At 31.3% G+C, this 19,995-nt stretch overlaps 1 protein-coding gene across 4 annotated transcripts in view; it reads right to left on the bottom strand.

The window, feature by feature from the left end:
• Positions 1 to 2,621: 2,621 nt before the first annotated feature.
• Positions 2,622 to 19,995, bottom strand: part of LOC139489671 (uncharacterized) — a 55,563-nt gene continuing 38,189 nt past the window's right edge. For 2 of the 4 annotated variants that reach the window (XM_071276325.1, XM_071276326.1), the window contains exons 5-20: positions 18,079 to 18,339; positions 17,341 to 17,577; positions 16,707 to 16,955; positions 15,421 to 15,642; positions 14,440 to 14,754; positions 13,442 to 13,639; positions 12,642 to 12,808; positions 11,605 to 11,722; positions 9,946 to 10,107; positions 8,407 to 8,526; positions 7,589 to 7,875; positions 6,459 to 6,644; positions 5,606 to 5,786; positions 4,854 to 5,033; positions 3,617 to 3,781; positions 2,622 to 3,026 (exon numbers count right to left, since the gene is read on the bottom strand). In XM_071276325.1, the coding sequence (XP_071132426.1) occupies positions 2,821 to 3,026; positions 3,617 to 3,781; positions 4,854 to 5,033; positions 5,606 to 5,786; positions 6,459 to 6,644; positions 7,589 to 7,875; positions 8,407 to 8,526; positions 9,946 to 10,107; positions 11,605 to 11,722; positions 12,642 to 12,808; positions 13,442 to 13,639; positions 14,440 to 14,754; positions 15,421 to 15,642; positions 16,707 to 16,955; positions 17,341 to 17,577; positions 18,079 to 18,339 (3,254 nt within the window). In that variant the 3' untranslated portion in view covers positions 2,622 to 2,820. The remainder of the gene's footprint in view (positions 3,027 to 3,616; positions 3,782 to 4,853; positions 5,034 to 5,605; positions 5,787 to 6,458; positions 6,645 to 7,588; positions 7,876 to 8,406; positions 8,527 to 9,945; positions 10,108 to 11,604; positions 11,723 to 12,641; positions 12,809 to 13,441; positions 13,640 to 14,439; positions 14,755 to 15,420; positions 15,643 to 16,706; positions 16,956 to 17,340; positions 17,578 to 18,078; positions 18,340 to 19,995) is intronic. The other 2 variants (XM_071276327.1, XM_071276328.1) reach the window with 1 other exon arrangement.

The raw sequence follows: 19,995 nt of genomic DNA, 5'->3' as shown, positions 1-19,995 counted from the left end.
TGATTCTTTTTATGATTAAGTAGAAGATTCCTGAATTATCTTTAAATTTGCTGAAGTATGTGATGTTGCATTTACTTTAAAGAAATGTATTAACCTTTACACATCTTTTTCAGTCTGCATGTATTGTTGGGTCACTGTCTCATAGACATTTACTCACATATCAACACATTTACATATAACAAGTTTTGTGTTTGTGTTTTTCTCCCCATTATTTTAATGAAGTTAAATCTTTTACAATATACTCTTTTTACCATATATATTTTTTCTTTCCAAACTTTTTTTTTCGTGTAGATAATAAAAAAAAATCAAGAAAATTGTATAGAGCTCAGGCAATCTGCTTCATAAACTTTTTCATAACGCATGTGGAAATTATTACTCCCATACAAAACTATATACTAGTTACTTGTTGACAGTATGGAGTGACTTGTCCTACTTTTACAATATGAAAGCTCAGTAAAAAATAAATTTCCCCTTTTTCATATATTCACAGATTTTATAAACACAACATTAATTTTTTACACTACCTATTCCTAAAAAGTGAACTGACCCCAGCAACACCACATAATCAGCAGAAAACAACATTGTTTAGAACTATGATACAGCATCACAGAGAATTAACAACAAAAAGCTGTTATATAACAAGAATTGCATATTACTATGAGATAAAAAGCAAAATCTATAACAATATAATCAGTCAAAAAACTGTTTAGATTTAAGTACAGTCACACCTCCTCATACATGGTTTAATATAGTCCATTTTAAAGCATTTTTGACGACAACTAAGCTTGTCAAGCATTAAACTGGGAACAGATTAGAATATGACATTACTATTTGAATTTCAATGAATAATCTAAGTTTTGAAAATTAATATTAAGTATGAATATACTATTTTAAAAATTAATGAGGATAAAATTGATAGAGAACATGCCATTTTCAGATTTTGATTGTTCTAACAAAGATGTTTGTTTTCATTTCATTTCATTTCTTGCAATTTATTACTGGTACATGTATAAAAACTTTGATCAAATTTAATTTTTATTCCTTCTCAAAAAAATCTGATATCTTAGTATTATATTTATATAAGTTTACAAATGTACTAATCATGCAATCTTTAAAGATTCTCAAATGGCAAATAGAGACCAAAAAAGACATATAGATGTTAAAAGGGAGGAAATTCAAAAAATCAAATTAGTCCTAAAAGTCAACAATATGCAAAAATGATACATGTACAACCTATTAAATCATTACAACAGAAAAGTAAATAACTATGTTACAATTTAAAAATGAAGGCACAAAACTTTAAATTACAGCAAACTTATTTCCATTATCACTGGACTAGTATATATTTGTTTAGGGGCCAGCTGAAGGACGCCTCCGGGTGCGGGAATTTCTCGCTACATTGAAGACCTGTTGGTGACCCTCTGCTGTTGTTTTTTATTTGGTCGGGTTGTTGTCTCTTTGACACATTCCCCATTTCCATTCTCAATTTTATTCTTCATTTGTTCTCACTTTTATTATAATTAAATTTAAACAGAATCTGTTTTTTTTTAATTTAAAACTACTGCCTTCTAGCTTGCTTGCATTTAAGTATTATTGCCTGTCTATTTCCCCATCTTTTGTATATAAAGTTAATCATGCTTGTAGTTAATGTTAAATAAAAAAATTGTTATCGGTATGAACGTATATACACAGACATACAGAAGGATTTAATATCTCAATATGGACATACGAAATTATCTTCTGTACTTTTCTTGGTAAATATGAATTTTAAAAGTATGGAATATGACAGCAGTGACCTATATACTAAATACCAAATCATTAAAAAATCTATATTGTAAGTAGTCAAAAACATCAACAATCAATTAGGAAAGATAAGAGACATAAAATACTCAATCTGAGGAATGTAAAACACAAATGGTAGAAAACATTAATAACAAAAAATAAATAAAAGCACTATAAAAGTTAAAATAAAACAAAATATAAAAAATAAACTTGTGTAAATGATAATGCTAAAATGACAATTGAAATGATTTAATCCTTTTTTCGAAAAAAAGATTAAATAATGAGTAAAATAGTAATTTTAATGATTTTCAAAAGAATCTACATAGGTCATATGTTTAAACGTAATATAAGTATGTGTTTCTTTGAAACTGAAAGTTTTGGAATAGAACAAAGATAGGGTTGTCTTATTTCAACAATCCTGAACCTTCATAGATTCAGAATAAAAAGTAATGTTCAGTGTTTCTCACTAAAATGTGAAAATTAGGGCACACAGATGTGAAAAAATCTTAAAGACAGAGATTTGTGAACACTGATTCACATGTTTATTGGAATTTGCTATATGGAATGTTTTTATTTTGAGATGATAAATAATATGAAAATTATGTTTCTATTTACCCGTGATATTATTAATAGAGTAAAATATCATATTAATAGAGTAGAATGTTACTAACAAATCTTAACAAACTGCTATAATAGTTCTACAATTGAAATCTGTGATTTACAAAAATCTATAATATTGTAAATAGAAATTATTATTATCAATAAAAAATTACATAATGAATATTATAATAAATTATGAAAATCATTTAATAATGATTCAGCACTCTTAACAACAATACTTCTCTTTTTTTCTACAATAATCAGACTTTTGGGACACAAAAGTGATCAAAAGAAAAACCAAACTTGCTAATTCCTTGGTAATATCATAAAATGCTGTCTTTTTCAAATAGATATTTTCATTTTCATGGTCATATTTTTTATCTTCATATATCTTGAATGACTAGAATCTGATCTGAGTGTTGTCCTATAGAGTAATCATTAGACAATTGTGCTGACGTATACGATCTGATCTGGACTGTCTAGGCCTGGGTAACTACAATGTATCCGTTTGTCACGTCCATTTAACAACAGTACTGTAGATTTAGATGGTGCTGCCACATACTGACTGAACATATCACCAGTAACTATTGTTCTAACTGATCTTGACCATGGCCAGACTCGTTTGGTACGGGCTTCATCTTTACCTGAGAAAATAGGATAACGAAATAAATATGATAGTATAAAATATAAGACATAATATTCCAGTCAAAGTCTCAGTTAGTAAAGTGAAGAAAACATAGATTATGGTGTGCAGATAAATAGAGAAACGTTATCAAGTGCATTGGTCAGTGAACTAGCAGATTTGAAATGCAATTTTTTGGTCTTCAAAACTGCAATATATGGATGAAGGAACTGTCATTAAGTTATAATGTGTGAAAATAGGGTTTGACATGATTTCCAATCCACATAAACAATTAGATATGCCTAAGTGTACTGTCATTTTGAAATTTGATTTGACAAAACTTGCCCTTATACCTCTAGAAACATTATATCTATTCCTAACTACGAAGAATTTAAGTCGCAGGCAAAACAATTAAAAATAGGTCATGCATGCAGAGCTCATAAATAAAATTGATCTCAGGCAGTCGAAAAAAACATTACTCCAAATTATCCATTTTATTCAATTCAGGTTGAATATATTTAAGCATTTTGTGTGCTTTAAATTAACCCAATGTCTAGTGCATGTTAATATACACACGATGGTGGAGTTCTTTTTAACTTTAAGACATTATACCTGTTATTTTTGTAACTTGTCCATTATCTAATCGGACTGGATAGATGGATTCTTCACCAACTGCTGCCAGAAACATGTCATATCCTGTCCTGATGTCTGATGGGAAAAATGTGACATCACTCAGTGCAGAACCTGTTGTCACCTCAAACCTCTTCTTAATTGTGCCTAAGACAGAAAGAACAGAATGAACAGTAAATCATTATATCTTTAACCTTATAATTTACTGCAGGAAAAAAATGTCAGCTTAAATATTATGATTTATAATAAACAGATAAACTTTATAAAATGACATATAACATTATACAAGAACAAATAATAGTTTAATTTGATTTGATTTGATTTTTGGTGTTTTAATGCCACTTTTAAGCACTGCTTTTTGGGCTATTTCATGGCGGCCAGAATCTATTGGTGGAGGAAGCCTGAGTGCCTGGAGAAAACCACAGACCTTCTATGGGAAAACTGACGATCCTAGTCAATTAAGATTGGAGTCAAGTGCACCCGCACCAGCAGGGTTCAAACTCACAACGTCAGTGTTGATTGGCTAGTGATTACAGTAGTAACTACTAAAGACCACTTGGCCACCAAGGCCCCAAAAATGATGGTTTAATAATACATTTTGTACCAGTGTAAGAACTAGGTATTTTTGATTCCATACTCACTGAATTAGATTACTTAGCAGTTATAATCATAAGAATAAACTATTTTGATACTAAACAGTGATAAACACCTATTTTTTATTAAACCATGTATACATAATGGGTCATTTTTAGATTACTACGTTCATTGTTGAAGGCTGAACACAGACCTTTTGTTGTTAAGTTATATGTCGTTTTGTCTGTAAGAGAGCAGTCTCATTGGCAATCATACCACATCTTTTTATTTTTATAAGATATACATATGTCCTAGATACCATCAAAGACACCAATAAAGGCATGAGCAATTAAATGAAAAAATGAATTTACTGTAAAGCATATACCAATACATCAGTAACATGTTTTACAAAGGAATTTACTTGTTAAACAAACTAAAAACAAACCAGTTGAAGTAGGTAAAACTTATTGAAACATCTACTTTGAGTTGAGGACTTGCAATTGGATGCTGATGCAATTTCAAAAATCCCATTCAAAATATGTTAGATTCTTTACCATGTGTAAAAGATGGTAGGACTGAATTAATTTTGAATCTATATGTTAGAATAAAGTCATCAAGATTCTTCAAACATAACACAGGTATTTACCATTTTCCTGAACACTGTACACTGTAACATGTCCTGTTGTCATCTGAACAAAGATGAGATTCCTGGAGTCTGGTGATACGTAAGGTGTACCCTTTACAGGTAATATGTATACCACAGAATCAGTTATATAGTCCATTATAATCTGTACATGTCGGTGACATTCTACCACAATATAGCCTCCTAGGAAGAAATAAAAACATTATGTAGGAACTTCTCTGATGCCTGACTGATGTATTGACTACATATTGCATCTTAAGGTAAACATTAATAAAATTTTGCCCTAAAAATATGCTATATAAACTTTGTAATTTTTATACCATTCTTATAAAAAATTCTGTATAACTGGCATATATAAACATTTGATGAGAAATGCACTGCTTCAAGATTTAAAAGCGTAGTACGATAAAGTTTTAATAAGGTTATGTTTGAATTCCAAAGTAGTACACAACTGGTTTGTTTATGTAGTATGATCATTAATGTGATATTAAGGAATTACTGTATTGTATTTTTGTACTTGCCCACAACTATTCTTACTTCTATCAGGGTACATCAATAAGTGAGAATTAGTCATTACGAACAGGTTTTGCTCTATAAATTAAAAATTCATAACCTCATGGGCACTCATACCACATCTTCTTATGTCTATTGTAAGAATAAATCTATGTACAGTCTTTTCGTCTAATAATATCTTTTCAACAGTAAATTTATACCGGTAAATCAATTTTTTATCCATACTAAATATATGTTATTACCTATTGGAATAAATGCTACAGATTTTGGAATGCAGTCTTGTTTTTCAAAGTCCACAGCTTTGGTATATCTCATCGAGTCAAGGTCAAGTTTAAACAATCCCCTCTGTTTACTGTGTATTACATATCCATGTTTAAACTTATGGTCAAGGTCATTCTGTGGAGGTAGAAAAATATCTTCAACCTGCAAAAAATCATAAAGAAATACTTATTTTTCTGCCTGCCATGAAATAAGAGAATACTGACCACATGAACTAGAATTATATGCATTGTTTATCATAGGATAGAACTGGGTTCCCTCTTTATCAGTGAGAAAAAATATTTTCAAATATGCACAGCACTTTAATGTAAGCAGTATGTCTCATATAATCTTTTGTTTACTTCCAAATAAAGGGAGCTGATTATAAAAGGCAGTAGTTTTCTATTTCCTGGACTGTCAGAGGGAAGACTACTGTGATGTTTGTTTTCTTGGTTTATTCAATGTAGTTAAAAAAAAATAAACATTAGAAAGTTTTGCTTCACATAAGCACAATTTTGTTTTCTCTTTCGACTAGTTTCTCAATTTCCATAATATATTCAATACAGACTATATCATTATAAACCAACACAATGAAAATTCTGACAAAAAATTAAGAAACAACATATTTGTTTTATTAATTTTTTGCAATATCTCAATAAAATTGAGAATGGAAATGGGTAATGTGTCAAAGAGACTAACCCGACCAAAGAGCAGAATACAGCCAAAGGCCACCAATGGGTCTTCAACATAGAGAAAATCCCACATCTGGAGGCTGGCTTTAGATGGCCCTCAACAAAATGTGTACTAAAAAAATAGCTTTCTATAAATTAAACTGACCAAATCAAACCTGTATCCAACAGGCTGTGTATGTACAATATGATGTCGGACATCTTTGCTAGCATCCCTAATAACTACAATAGTTTTACTGCCGGAGTTATGGTCAGCATTCCAACACAGAATCCATACTTCATCTAAATCTGCTACATAGTACAGTTTTACTGGATACTTGTCTGTCTTTACAATCTACAAAATAGGAAATCTATGAATAAAAAGTTTGCCTCATTTCAAAATTGGCTTCATAAACCTCTATGTTTCATAATATTTTGGTAAGTCAAACTAATGACTTTTACAGTTTGTTCTATAAATGTTATGCTGCTACACCACTATCATAAGTTGAGGAGAATTAAGTACTCAAAAACCTGATTAACCCTGCTACATTCTTTGAGTGCCTGTCACAAGTTGGGATCCTCTTTTCAATGATTGATATAAACTTCTGTCCTTCAGATTTTTTATTGTTTTGTCATATATCAGGCCATTGGTTTTCACTTGAAATTTTGAACAATTAAAATTGAGAATGGAAATATGGAATGTGTCAAAGAGACAACAATCCAACCATATAACAGACAACAGCAGAAGGTCACGAATAGGTCTATTTTTGTATCTTGCCATGGCCTTTCATATATCATTATACTTTATGGATCTGTTCATTGTTGAAGGCTGTATGAAAACAAAAAGTTGTATACGTCATCATCATTTTGTCCCTGAAAATTAACTACCACATCTTAACGTGTTACATGTAAAAGTATTTGTGTTTCTGTGACAACCTGTGCTGGATTTAATATGTTCAAATCATCTTTGATTTTGTGATTACATGTACCTATATATAATTACAAGTGCTCACAGTATACTTGATTGCATTTTGTTTCTATGCATACAGAGTTAAATATGTACATACTTTATGTGTCTTTGATTTTACACCAAGGGTATAGAAACAAGCATATTTGCCAGACATAAATGAAACTGAAAGCAATTTGTCCTAAACGGAAGATTGGGATTTCAGACAGATATTTTTTTTCAGAAAAAAGTTTTGGTTATTTCATTGAGATTGTTTTTTTCTGAAGTCAGCTTATAATGACCGAATTTGTGTAAAAAATTTCTGAAACATGGTTCTACACTTGAGGTCTTACCTGTACAGGATTATATGTATTGGCAATATCTATAATGATAACTCTGTTATGTTCTGGCTGGCTTGAGTATATATATTTGTTCTGAACATTAACAGCGCCTCCCCAAACACAATCTTGTCCAATTCCACACATAGATGGCGCTCTATCTAACTCTTCAGGAATGTACTTTAAGTTCCCAAAGTCACCTTTTACATGACGTACAGTTTCACAACCTTCAGGTTCATAAGCTGTATAGCCATTTTTATGGAAAGCATAAAATGCTTCCAACCTCTTTTTTTCCGGGGTTCCTGTAATAAATGTATAGGTATTAGATATGCAACTTCTGTTTATATTCCAAAATGCAACAAACTTGCTCTGGAAAAGTATCATTCTAATAAATCATGTGATGGATTCTTAAGAAACCATCTGGGGGCATTTGTTTTGGACACATAGGCGAATACACAAAAGGATAGAAAGACAAAGTTACTACTTTATACTCTTGAATCCCCCCCATACCCCCCCCCCCCCCACTACCACCAAGAGCATTAAAAGTCAAGGACACAATGAAATGTATAAAGCACATATCCTAGGTCCCATTCTTTTCCTCTACTGCATCAATGATATGCCAGAGGGATAGAACATGATTGTGTTCCAATATTTTTGGCAGGTCATGGGTAGGAAATGAAATACATTTAACTACGTCTACAAAATTTAAGGTAGCCTAAAGAATACAAAATAAGACAAGTTCATGTGACAATATCCTGGCTCCATTCTTTTTTTTACCTCAATGCATAAAAGGTAAATGCATATGTAATAAAATATTATCTAAAATAACATACCTGGTTTATTAATTTTAGCCTCAGCTTCAGCATTTCCAACTATATTAGTAGCTTTACATTTATAGGAACCTGTATCTCTCACTATGTCAGAATTGTGGATCATTAAAGTGCCATTGTTATCTGCAATAAAAACATATAATATATGATGAACAAGAATGTGTCCATAGTACACGGATGCCCCACTCGCACTATCATTTTCTATGTTCAGTGGAATGTGAAATTGGGGTCAAAATTATAATTTGGAGTTATAATAAGAAAGATCATATCATAGGAAACATGTGTACTAAGTTTCAAGTTGATGTAACTTTAACTTCATCAAAAACTACCTTGACCAAAAACTTTAACCTGAACTTCGCACTATCATTTTCTATGTTCAGTGGACCATAAAATTGGGGTCAAAACTATAATTTGGCATTAAAATTAGAAAGATCATATCATGGGGAACATGTGTACTAAGTTTCAAGTTGATTGGACTTCAACTTCTTCAAAAACTACCTTGACCAAAAACTTTAACCTGAACTTCCCACTATCATTTTCTATGTTCAGTGGACCATGAAATTGGGGTCAAAACTATAATTTGGCATTAAAATTAGAAAGATCATAACATGGGGAACATGCGTACTAAGTTTCAAGTTGATTGGACTTCAACTTCTTCAAAAACTACCTTGACCAAAAACTTTAACCTGAACTTCCCACTATCATTTTCTATGTTCAGTGGACCATGAAATTGGGGTCAAAACTATAATTTGGCATTAAAATTAAAAAGATCATTTCATGGGGAACATGTGTACTAAGTTGCAAGTTGATTGGACTTCAACTTCTTCAAAAACTACCTTGACCAAAAACTTTATCCTGAAGCAAACGGATGGACACACAGACGGACGGACGCACGGACAAACGGAGGCACAGACCAGAAAACATAATGCCCCTCTACTATCGTAGGTGGGGCATAAAAATTCTACTTTGAACTCAGAGTTGTGTACAGTGACCAAAAGAGTAATATCTGTATGGTCCATATTTGGCTGCGATCAATAAGCTCAATGTTGCAAAATATTCGTCAATAAAAAAAAGTTTAAAACGGATGAAAAAATTTGTCAGAAAGTTGAATACTTGTCAAAGTTTTTTTTTAAGCATTGCATGATTTTTAAATCCCAAACAAGACAAAAAAGGAGATTTTGTGAAATTCTGGATATCAACCAAAAAAGGAATATCAAAATGAGTGCACTTTGTGATGTCATTATAGAAAGTAAGTATGTATTAGCCATAATTTATTGTGATATTGGTAAATAAATTCTAACTTGAAATTGAAGCTAGAATTTTAGGAGCTTATCAACTTACTACATTAGTAATTTAAACTGTTACTGTATTAAAAATTTATTTATAACAAGAAACAGCAATATATCTTATAAAATACATTGTATGGGATGAAATTAAAAACACTGATAAATATAGATGCCAAATTACAAATAAAACATAGGAAATATAAACTAATATGTACAATTTGGTGACAGTCAGTGAAATATAAAGCTGATTACTTACGTGTAGTAATGAAATGTTTTGGTTTATAAGGAAGTTTTTCATTGTTGATTTGCCAAGTAATACTTGGTTGTGGAATGCCATCTACGTGACAGTCAATAAAAAGGTCCAGAGAATTCATCTCCAAAGTTTGCATTGCAGGTGACACTCTCACTATTGGACGTACTGAAAACAAAATACAGAATAGTAATATGTATTAAACATGTGCATTACCCTACTATAATAAACTTGACTAGTTGTTATTGGTACACTGAATAGGTAAAATAATGAAATACCTGTTTCAAAACTAATCATTTGTCCTTTAAAAAAATAAAATAATGGAGAATTTGTCCATGGGACACACATGATGTCCCTGCTTGCAAGGGTAACACTTAATGCTTCCTCCAAGTCTGTTTTTTCAGCCAATGATATGAATTATGTTGTTTTCATATAATTTTTAGGTTAAAATTATCATGACAGTTTTGCGTGTTTAAAATGTGTATTTTTAATCAGTTTTATGTATCTCCTTTTGTAGTTCTAAGTTTTAAAACAATGATTTCTTATCATATAAGTGAAAGATATGACATTAGCTCCAACAGATACTCCTTGCTAAGTGTAATAACACCATTTTTCCTTTTGACTAAAAATCCTGACATTACATTTGTAGGAACCTTAAATGTAATCAATTCTTGATAAAGAGCAATACGTTGGCTTTTTCACCTTTCACATGATATACAGATAGCTATTGAAGCATTGATGTGATAATTACAGGAAATGAAAAGTGATAAAATTTTAGCTCATGGTTCACATTAAGACATATACTTATTAACATGTACATTACACTTGTATGAACTTTGAAAATAATTAATTCTAGACAAAAGGGCATTGAGGTGGCTTTTTCACCTTTCACATGATAAACAAATAGCTATTGAAGCATCAATATGATAATTACAGGAAATGAAAAGGGATAAAATTTTAGCTTAAAGTCATAAGAAACCTCAAATTAAAAAAAAATATGCAGATGTTTTTTATAACTAAATGGATAGTTTTCATTATACAACTTATGTACATATACTTTTTTCTGAGGAAAATTCTTTAATATGTGTACATTTAGAAGAAGTTTACTTATTTTTAATTGCTTGCTTCTAGGAAGCAATTCGCCGACATATTTTCGGTATGCATAGTGACCCGAGCATAACCCTCCTCGTAAAAATCCGGTGATCGCAATATGCATGGATCTGTCATTGAAATAAACAAATATCTGATTATACATGTTAAACACGTGCTCAATACCCATGCTTTTTGTGATTTGTTTACTATAAGGTGACAATCGGTAAAACTCTGCTTCAAAACATGGCATTTAATGAGCAGCCATATTTGTTAAATCATAACAAACAGAGAGAAAAAAAATTGACGATTATATGATATATTTGCGAAAATAATGATAAAATCGTGCACAGAGGACTAAGTTTATGATATATACATGCATTGGTTCAAGAATTGGATAAACATTATTTTTCACCACTCACTCGTTTCATATGACTTTAAGGTTCACATTAGAACAAGTCCTTGCCATTAGACTTGTTTGGACTTTCAAAATAAATTATTCTAGACAAAGAGCATCAAGGTTGCTTTTTCACCTTTCACAAAATGACACTTAAGAATGCTAAATCTTTGACTCACAGTTGACATTTAATACATGTATCTCCTTTACACCTGGTTTGACTTTATCATAACATGTATAGTTCCCAGTATGGTGTAGACCTACATCCTCAAAGTATAATGTTCCATCAGAGAATACCTGTGGATAAATGAGGTATAATTAAGTTCCATTTAAAACACTATCAAAAGTCTGGAACCTTGTCAGTGATATTCTTAGTTATTTCAAGTGGCGTTTCTGTCCCTTGAAGAATTTGGTGATGGTTGCATATATCTTGCAGTTTCTATCAAATTTATAGCTTCACATATAGAATAGACTATTTTTTATGGTGAAGATATAGACTTCTTGCTAGTGTGATTTTTGAGTGATGTTGGGTTGTTGCCTCACTACACTGATGTATATTTATAATCTCTTATTCATATTGCATACTATTAGAAATTATATCAAGTCAGTTCAGAGTATTTAAACTTCAGAATATTCACTCTCGTCTTAGTTTGTACCAATCATTTTTTTATTTACTAATGAATGACAAGGATCTGATGTATATTGATTCAAGGTGGAAATGTGTAATTCTTGAATTCATTGTTAAGAAAGTCAATTACTCTAGCAGCTATGAAAAATCATAGATTTTATGTTCAAATTCCTTGTATAACATAGCTAAAATTTTGTTCAGTCATAACTGGATAACAAGAAATAATTACATTAGATGTATGTTTCATCATAATAAGTTATTCTGATTGGCTAACTGCAATCTCGCAATATTCCTTAATCAACTTCTAACATTCATGTTGACACGTGCTTCTACAATTAAGTGCACAGGTAAATTAAATAAAAACTTGATAGAAATCGTGTTTTCATGATCCTAGCTAAAAAATGTAATTATAAGTATTGAATGCTTCTTTTTGTAACTTCATAGGGTTGTAAAAGCGTTGACCCTGGGCACATTTTTAGAATGAAGCGCTTCCGAAATAGTTTTCATCTGTAATACTGCTTCCCCGTCAACCAACAGAAGAATTCCATATTAACCACTTCATCATTTACCAATCATAAAAATACTAACAGCCATATCAGGAATACTAATTGTATTCAGGTCAATGTTGTTTCTCCTCCATACCACTTCAGAGTTCTCCAACATAGGAACACCACATTTGATCTCCAGACCATTACCAGCTGTTGATGTAACATGAATGATCTCCAAGTCTTCTTCTATAACAGCATCTGCTACAGCTACAAATAAAAAACAACATCGTTAAAATTGCTTTTACCCCCTTTTTAAAATTTAATAGGAATGAATTCATTGTAGTGCTAAGCAGACCCCAACTTTTAATCTAAGTTCAAGTAATCCAAAACTGAATGAAGGTGTCTGACAGATAAAAACAAGAATGTGTCCATAGTACACAGATGCTCCACTCTCACTATAATTTTCTATGTTCAGTGGACCGTGAAAATGGGGTCAAAAATCTAATTTAGCATTTAAATTAGAAAGATCATATCATAGGAAACATGTGTACTAAGTTTCAAGTTGATTGGACTTCAACTTCATCAAAAACAAACTCGACCAAAATCTTTAACCTGAAGTGGGACAGACAGAGGAATGGACGAACATATAAATGGACCCGCAGACCAGAAAACATAATGTCCCTCTACTATTGTAGGTGAGGAATAAAACACTCATCATTACCAAACTACTGACTAAATATGAATTAATTCTGTTCAATAGTACCTGAAAAAGGTGTGATAGACAAATGAACAGACGAATGAAATAGTGAATGAAATATAGTCCCACTCCTAGAGAGGGTGTGTTAGTTCAACCAAAACGTATTGGGACATTAAAATCAACTTTTATATAACAATACTCACTGAATGCATTTAAGAAGTTGAAATGATCAAGTTTGCTGTCTTTGACTTCATACTTCAGAATGTCTAGTAATGTACAGATGGTAGAAATGTGCTCTAAGTTCTCAGCTACCTGCATTTCCCATAATTCATCATTGCTTATGTCACCATTCATGTCACGGTCATAGTAACTAAACATCAATGATGCTATGTAACCTTTATCTGCAAAGATACATCACATAAATGTAGTATGTTATATGGTTTTATATGTGTGCAATAAAAAATTCAAATATATATATAGGTAATTTTGAAGGAGTTACTGGTACTACTTAATTAGTACTGTACACCAACTTATTTCACAGATACTTTATTTTGCATTTAGCCTTTTATGATCGTTTCGTGGCAATTTAATCTTGTGATTGTAAAATTTACTTGATGAAGATAAATAAGGACAAATAGAAGCTTTACATATTCAAGGCGATTTATATTTGTGTTAATTTCTCTCCACATGAAAGTTTAGTTGGTTTACAGTAAATGAAGTATTGTTTAACTATGCTATATAAAATTAAGACAATAAAGTAGTGAAAAAAATACTTAATTAATATGAGGCAGGTGTAATCTGTGAAAGACGACAAAGTATGAATTATTTTTGTGATCATTTTTTGTGATCAGATATATACAAATTTGCAGAAAATCAAATAGAGGCCACTGTCAACTGGAACAAGTGGGTAATGCTAAAGTGCAATTGTCAAGAAAAGAAAAAAAAGTAAACAATTTTGCATTCACTAGCATATTATTTTTCATCTAATTGATTTTCTTGCTATTTTTAGTACTTTCTCTTCTACTAAAACTGTTAAAAAGAACAAGGATGTGAATATTGCTGGGTGCCGGATTTTCTTGCTGTGTTGACCTGTTGGTTGCCTTAAGCTGTTTTCTGCTCTTTGGTCCAGTTGTTGTCTCATTGACACATTCTCCCTTTTCTATTCTTAAATTCTTATTATTGCCTAGACTTTTGTACTTACTAGGAATTACATTTTCATCACAATGAGTCTCTCTGAATCTAACACAATGGTATCTCAATAGGTCTGATTTAAACTGTACATAATCTTCTTGTGAACACACTAAATCGTCTTCATTGAAATTGTCCAATGATTTAGGCATAACATTGTATGGTGCTTTAGTAGATGGCAGGGGTGTGGTTGTAATCTTCGGTTTTTGTTGCACTTTCTTATTTGAATCTGCTTTATCTTTCTTCCCTTCTTGTTCCTTATTGACAATAACTGGTTTGGGAATTGGTAACTCATTTAATTGTGGAACCATTTTCAGGTTTGCCTCTGCTATAAATATAAATACATATTGTATGAAATGTTGCAAAATATGAATAACTTGCAATAATTTCTTATATGGTTTTAAGTGTTAAAATTGTAGGATTTCGGTGTTTATGGTTGATTTGGTCTGTAACGTACAGTAGTTTTGATGACTTCTGATATTCTTTTCATGTATTATTTCATTTTTTCTCTTATTGGCTTTGTTTTTCTTCCTTTTACTCACTTTTTTTTTAAATTTTCAGTCTGCCAAAGAATCGGGAAGTGGTGAAGATACGATAACCAAAGCCAATTCAAGTTCAAATCAATTTATGTGCAAAATGTATAATGGGGCATGAAAATAACAGTAATTTCCTTTTCCTGTTCTGGTATTTCAAGTGTTATTTGGTTGAAATGCACTAGAAATTAACAACTAGGTGGAGGTAACTTGCTATCATTCTAACCAAAAGTTATCTACAGTTATCTCAAATTACCAGGCATGCAGAAATGAAAGAACTACCATTTTTAAGTCAGGATGAGGGTAACTCAATGTAGGATGGTTAAGTCAGCTGTTTAATTTAAAATACAGACAGTGTCTCTTGGTGTACACATTTTTTTCAATCACAACGTTTTATTTAATAACCTCCTTTAAGGAAGATGATAGCCTTAGCTTTACTTTCTATGTTATGTTTTACATACCTTGCTTTGAATGACATTTTTTAATGACATAGTTCAGATTTTTTCCCAAAACACAGGACTGATCACTGTACAGGTCACACTTCAGACTGTCGTAATTATATCTAAATCCAAAACAACTGTCAACATTACACATGTCTCGACATTTCTCCATAGTATTCATGTCACTGGACGTTACTCTGCAGGGCATCATTCGGGCTGACTGGATCTGGTGATAGTCACAATCTGAAAATACAAATATATATAACTTCACTTTTAAAAATCTATGTAAATTTACCCCAAAATCAGTGCTACTTGAAGTTATGAAGTCTGACAACATTTTACTGGAAGCTTTGTGATGTCCAGTAATGATGGTCAAATAGTGAAAAGGTATATTGATATTATTATTACTATAATTTGTTTAGTAAATCTATTCTGAAGAATTTTTAAAGAAGAAATCCCTTTAAGCAACTCATTCTTTCATTTAATGGTTGTCTTTCTTTTCATCAAAATGAATATTAACCTTGTCATTTGGAATGATTACTTTCCTCAAGAATTATTCAATTTTTTAGTAACATAAAAAATATTCTTAAATTAGCATATCTAACAATGTGCATAATGTCATAGGTTGACTTCTGATATGTAAACAGAAACCGTTGGTGTTAGATATCATATAATAACATAATGACATTCTACTCATGGCAGTTACAACTAAAATACATTATTATTTAGTTACTGATGGAAGTTAATGGGAAAATTTTGTTTCATGAATAAGATTTTGACCTTGAAAGAGACTCAATAAACAGGAAGAGATATTCAATGGAAATGGGGCAGGATTAAAACGCTTGCTATCTTTTAAACAATCTTCTGCTTCCCTGGTAATCTTGCTTAGATGACTAGCTTGGTGTGTGTTGTTGATGTTTTCAATGCTATTTTCACTTTGAATTTTAACAAGAAGCATAAGCAAGTCTAATGTATATCTTTTGAGCAATTTCTTTTGTTTTTTCAAATTGATTGCATTAATGAACACTCAGACTAACTCACAAGATGTTTTAATATGAATATTTTGTGAAAAAGACAATTCTCTTGTATATTCCAACATGATTAACTGTCTTCTTGTCTTTTAATGCCTGAAGGCTGAATACAATCATCTAATAATAGGTACTTTAATATAGCATTAAACCATTCAGTCCATCGCAAATTAATCATATGGGTAGTGTGTACAGTGAACTCAATCTCATTGATTTCTATGACATCAAAATTTACATATCTTGTGTATGTATGTGTGTATTTTTCCAATAATAAATTACCTTTAGGATTTGTACATCTCTTCACATAATAGTTTTCCTTCTTTTTATTAAGAAGTTCTATACAAGATTTGTCAAAGAAGATTTCACAAGCAGTTGACTGGTCATCTTTGGTAAGATATTGGAATGCTTCACAGCGACCGTGGACACAAGCATCATGACATTCTATCAGACTGGATACACTACTGGTAGCTTTACTACACATGAAGGGTGACTTTCCTGGGATCACTTCTAAAACATTGCATATATCACCTGCAAAATGTGAGACATTTGTAAAAAGCAGTGTAACATGTCAATTGAAATTTGTATGCCGAGCAAACCAAGAAATAATGAGTGGAATATTATGCATTTTGTCTGTTACACATTTTCTTGTCTTTGAAATGGATGTTGTTGGTTCATGGCTGTCATTTTTGTTAGAAGTAAATTGTTTTGTTATTTTTAAAAGTATTTTCATTAGAATTTTCAATAGAATTGCCTCATGAATGTTTTCAAGTCCGAGTATTTTTGGCTTTTTTCTCAATGTTGAATGCTGTGCAGAGTTGGGAAATATAGTCACACAGTAAGAAAAAGCCAAATTAACATCACTGTCCAAAATGGGAAAATTTACCATAAGAAATTAAGAACTGTCTTATCTTACCTTTTTCATTACATCTCTTTATATAGTGGACAATACCAAGGGCATTCATCATATCTATACAAGCTTTACTGTGGTGTACATCACAAATATTCTCATCTTTACGGAAGGTAAAGGCTGTACAGTTTTGACAGGAGTCTCGACATTCTTCATAAGAGTTTACCACACTAGTTTTTACATTACACATGGCATAGATATGCTCTGCTACAAGGTTAACTGGCTCATAATCACATTCATAATCTGTAAAAGTGAAAGTTTAGTAAAATCAAACATTTCTTTTCAATCTGAATGTCAGAAGTTCAAAATTAGTTGCTATTAAGATAGGTCAGTATGGCAAGTCTTGGTTCTCAAATTATTTTTTTTTGTAATGGTTTACTCTCATTGAAATTGATTGCAACTGATCAAAAAAGTAGTTTGCCTCCAGTTACTAAGTATTAAACTGTTGATTTTTCTGTTTGAATAGTTTTACGCTAGTCATTTTTGGGCCCTTTATACATGTAGCTTGTTGTTCCGTGTGAGCCAAGGTTTGGTGTTGAAGGCCTTACTTTGACCTATAATGGTTTCCTTTTTACAAATTGTGATTTGGATTGAGAGTTGTCTCATTGGCACTAATACCACATCTTCTTACATCTATTTAAGTTTTGGAAAATTGCTTTCAAAATACATGAAATATCATTTCACTTGTTCTATTAAAAAATGTTCGTTCATGCAATAATGAGCCTGAACAGCAGTAAACAATACCTGGATTGGGTTGACACCTTCTTTGTTCATAGAAATCCATCTCAGAGTTTGGATGTCTGATAATGTCAGTTGGTTTCTCAAACAGGAAGCATAGTCCACTCTTCTCTGCAGAATACTGGAAGGCAAAGCAGCCACTATTTTGTGATTTCTTGTCACATAGGTCACTGCATTCTAAGAGAGACTTGACAGAAACAGGCATCAGTATATCTCCCCATAGGATCCCTTCTTGTCCCTTGAACACGGTGTATTCACACTGGGTACCTGAAATTTAATGATTCAATTGAAAATATAATTTAAGATGGTTTGCTGTTATTATAATGTTATGAGTTACATGTTTTTATGGCATTTTCTTTTTCTTTTTCCGACGAGCAAATAAGAGAGCAATCTAAGAGCTGTGAGAATAACTTTCATAAAATAACTATGCCGTGTTGCAATGGACTTGACATTTTTATTTAAATATAACAATAAATTTTTAAAGCACTACACCAAATAACGAATTTTTAGAAAATTTTCATGTTTTATGTGCATATCATTTCAAACTCTTGCATGTTAAATGCGACTGCTGAAGGCATTGCCCTTTTAAAATATCTGTAGTTACACAGCTGTCAGGAATTTACTCAGAAAGGTAATTAAGAAATGACTGTAATATTTTTTCTGTCTATGAAGAAATAACATAAAAAATTGGGTGCACACTGAATAACGTGCGTAGCAGGTTATTTAACAGTGTGCACCACATTTTTAATGTTATTTCGAATAGACAGAAAAAAAATTACAGTCATATCTTATAATTTAATTCTAAATTCAGGAAAAAACGTTGATGACGTCACGGTCACATGACTAAATTATGTCTATGGGCTGATAACAAAATAACGTCAGACAATCAGAAGACGCATTACATCCAAAATTAAATTATTTCAAGATAACATAAAAAAGACTAGATAATCAATATAGCCAACTTCTAAGGAATTGAAACTGTATTTTTATATGTCTGCATTTCAAGGAATTTCTAAACAAGATTTCAAGGATGCAGCACAGTTCTAATTATACAATTTTTGTAGGATGCAGACCCATTTCCTTATTACAGTAAAATATGCAATTTGTCACTTTAACTTATGTAATCTGACAAATTGTCCTTGCGTTTTTTACCTACTTATTTAATCTGATTAGTAAAACAAAAACCGATAGAATCAGACAATAATAAATGAATTAGATGGATGAAGTATTCAGACAAAAGTCCAGTTATGTCAGCGAGAAACTCATCATATGAACATAGTACAATGTACCCTAGAGACTAATACAATGCACTCTAACTAATTGTATAAATTATAAACATTACCAATATTTGCTTCAAATAATTGACGTAAAGAGAATAATATAAAAACAGGAATTTTGAAGTAAATGTACTGGGATTATATCAGAGTATAATAATAGTGGGTGTTTACATAGTCTATTGTTGCATGCGTGCGTTTTGTGAAACAAATTGTTTAGATAATTGGCCATAGTCATGCAATGATGATGGATATATGCTATATGTATAGTATAACTGACATGTTCCAGTAAAATTATCCAAACATAGTTGTATACAATGACATAAACTTTAATCAAAGGATTGGAGTGTTGGAAAAATATCTTAAATTTTAATGCTAGATATAAATGTTTTTTGTTTTTTTTTGGAAAATATTGTTAATGTACATGACATACAGATATGGAGTCAATGGTTCATAAGATGGGTGTAATGTGTTATGCAGCAAATCTAGACAAAAATAGTAAATAAAGAGGTGTTGAATAATTGCCAATGAGACAACTATCCACTAGATACCTATTGACATAGATGCCTCCACATAAAGTTCATTGCAACTCCTCAACAATAACAAAAATTCATGCCGCACAAGCAAGATATAAAAGGCCCTGTGCATA

The sequence above is a fragment of the Mytilus edulis genome, chromosome 9, assembly GCF_963676685.1.
Source record: "Mytilus edulis chromosome 9, xbMytEdul2.2, whole genome shotgun sequence".
NCBI classification, from domain to species: domain Eukaryota; kingdom Metazoa; phylum Mollusca; class Bivalvia; order Mytilida; family Mytilidae; genus Mytilus; species Mytilus edulis.
Note: the sequence above shows the minus strand (reverse complement) of the source record. Positions and strands in the feature narration are given on the sequence as shown.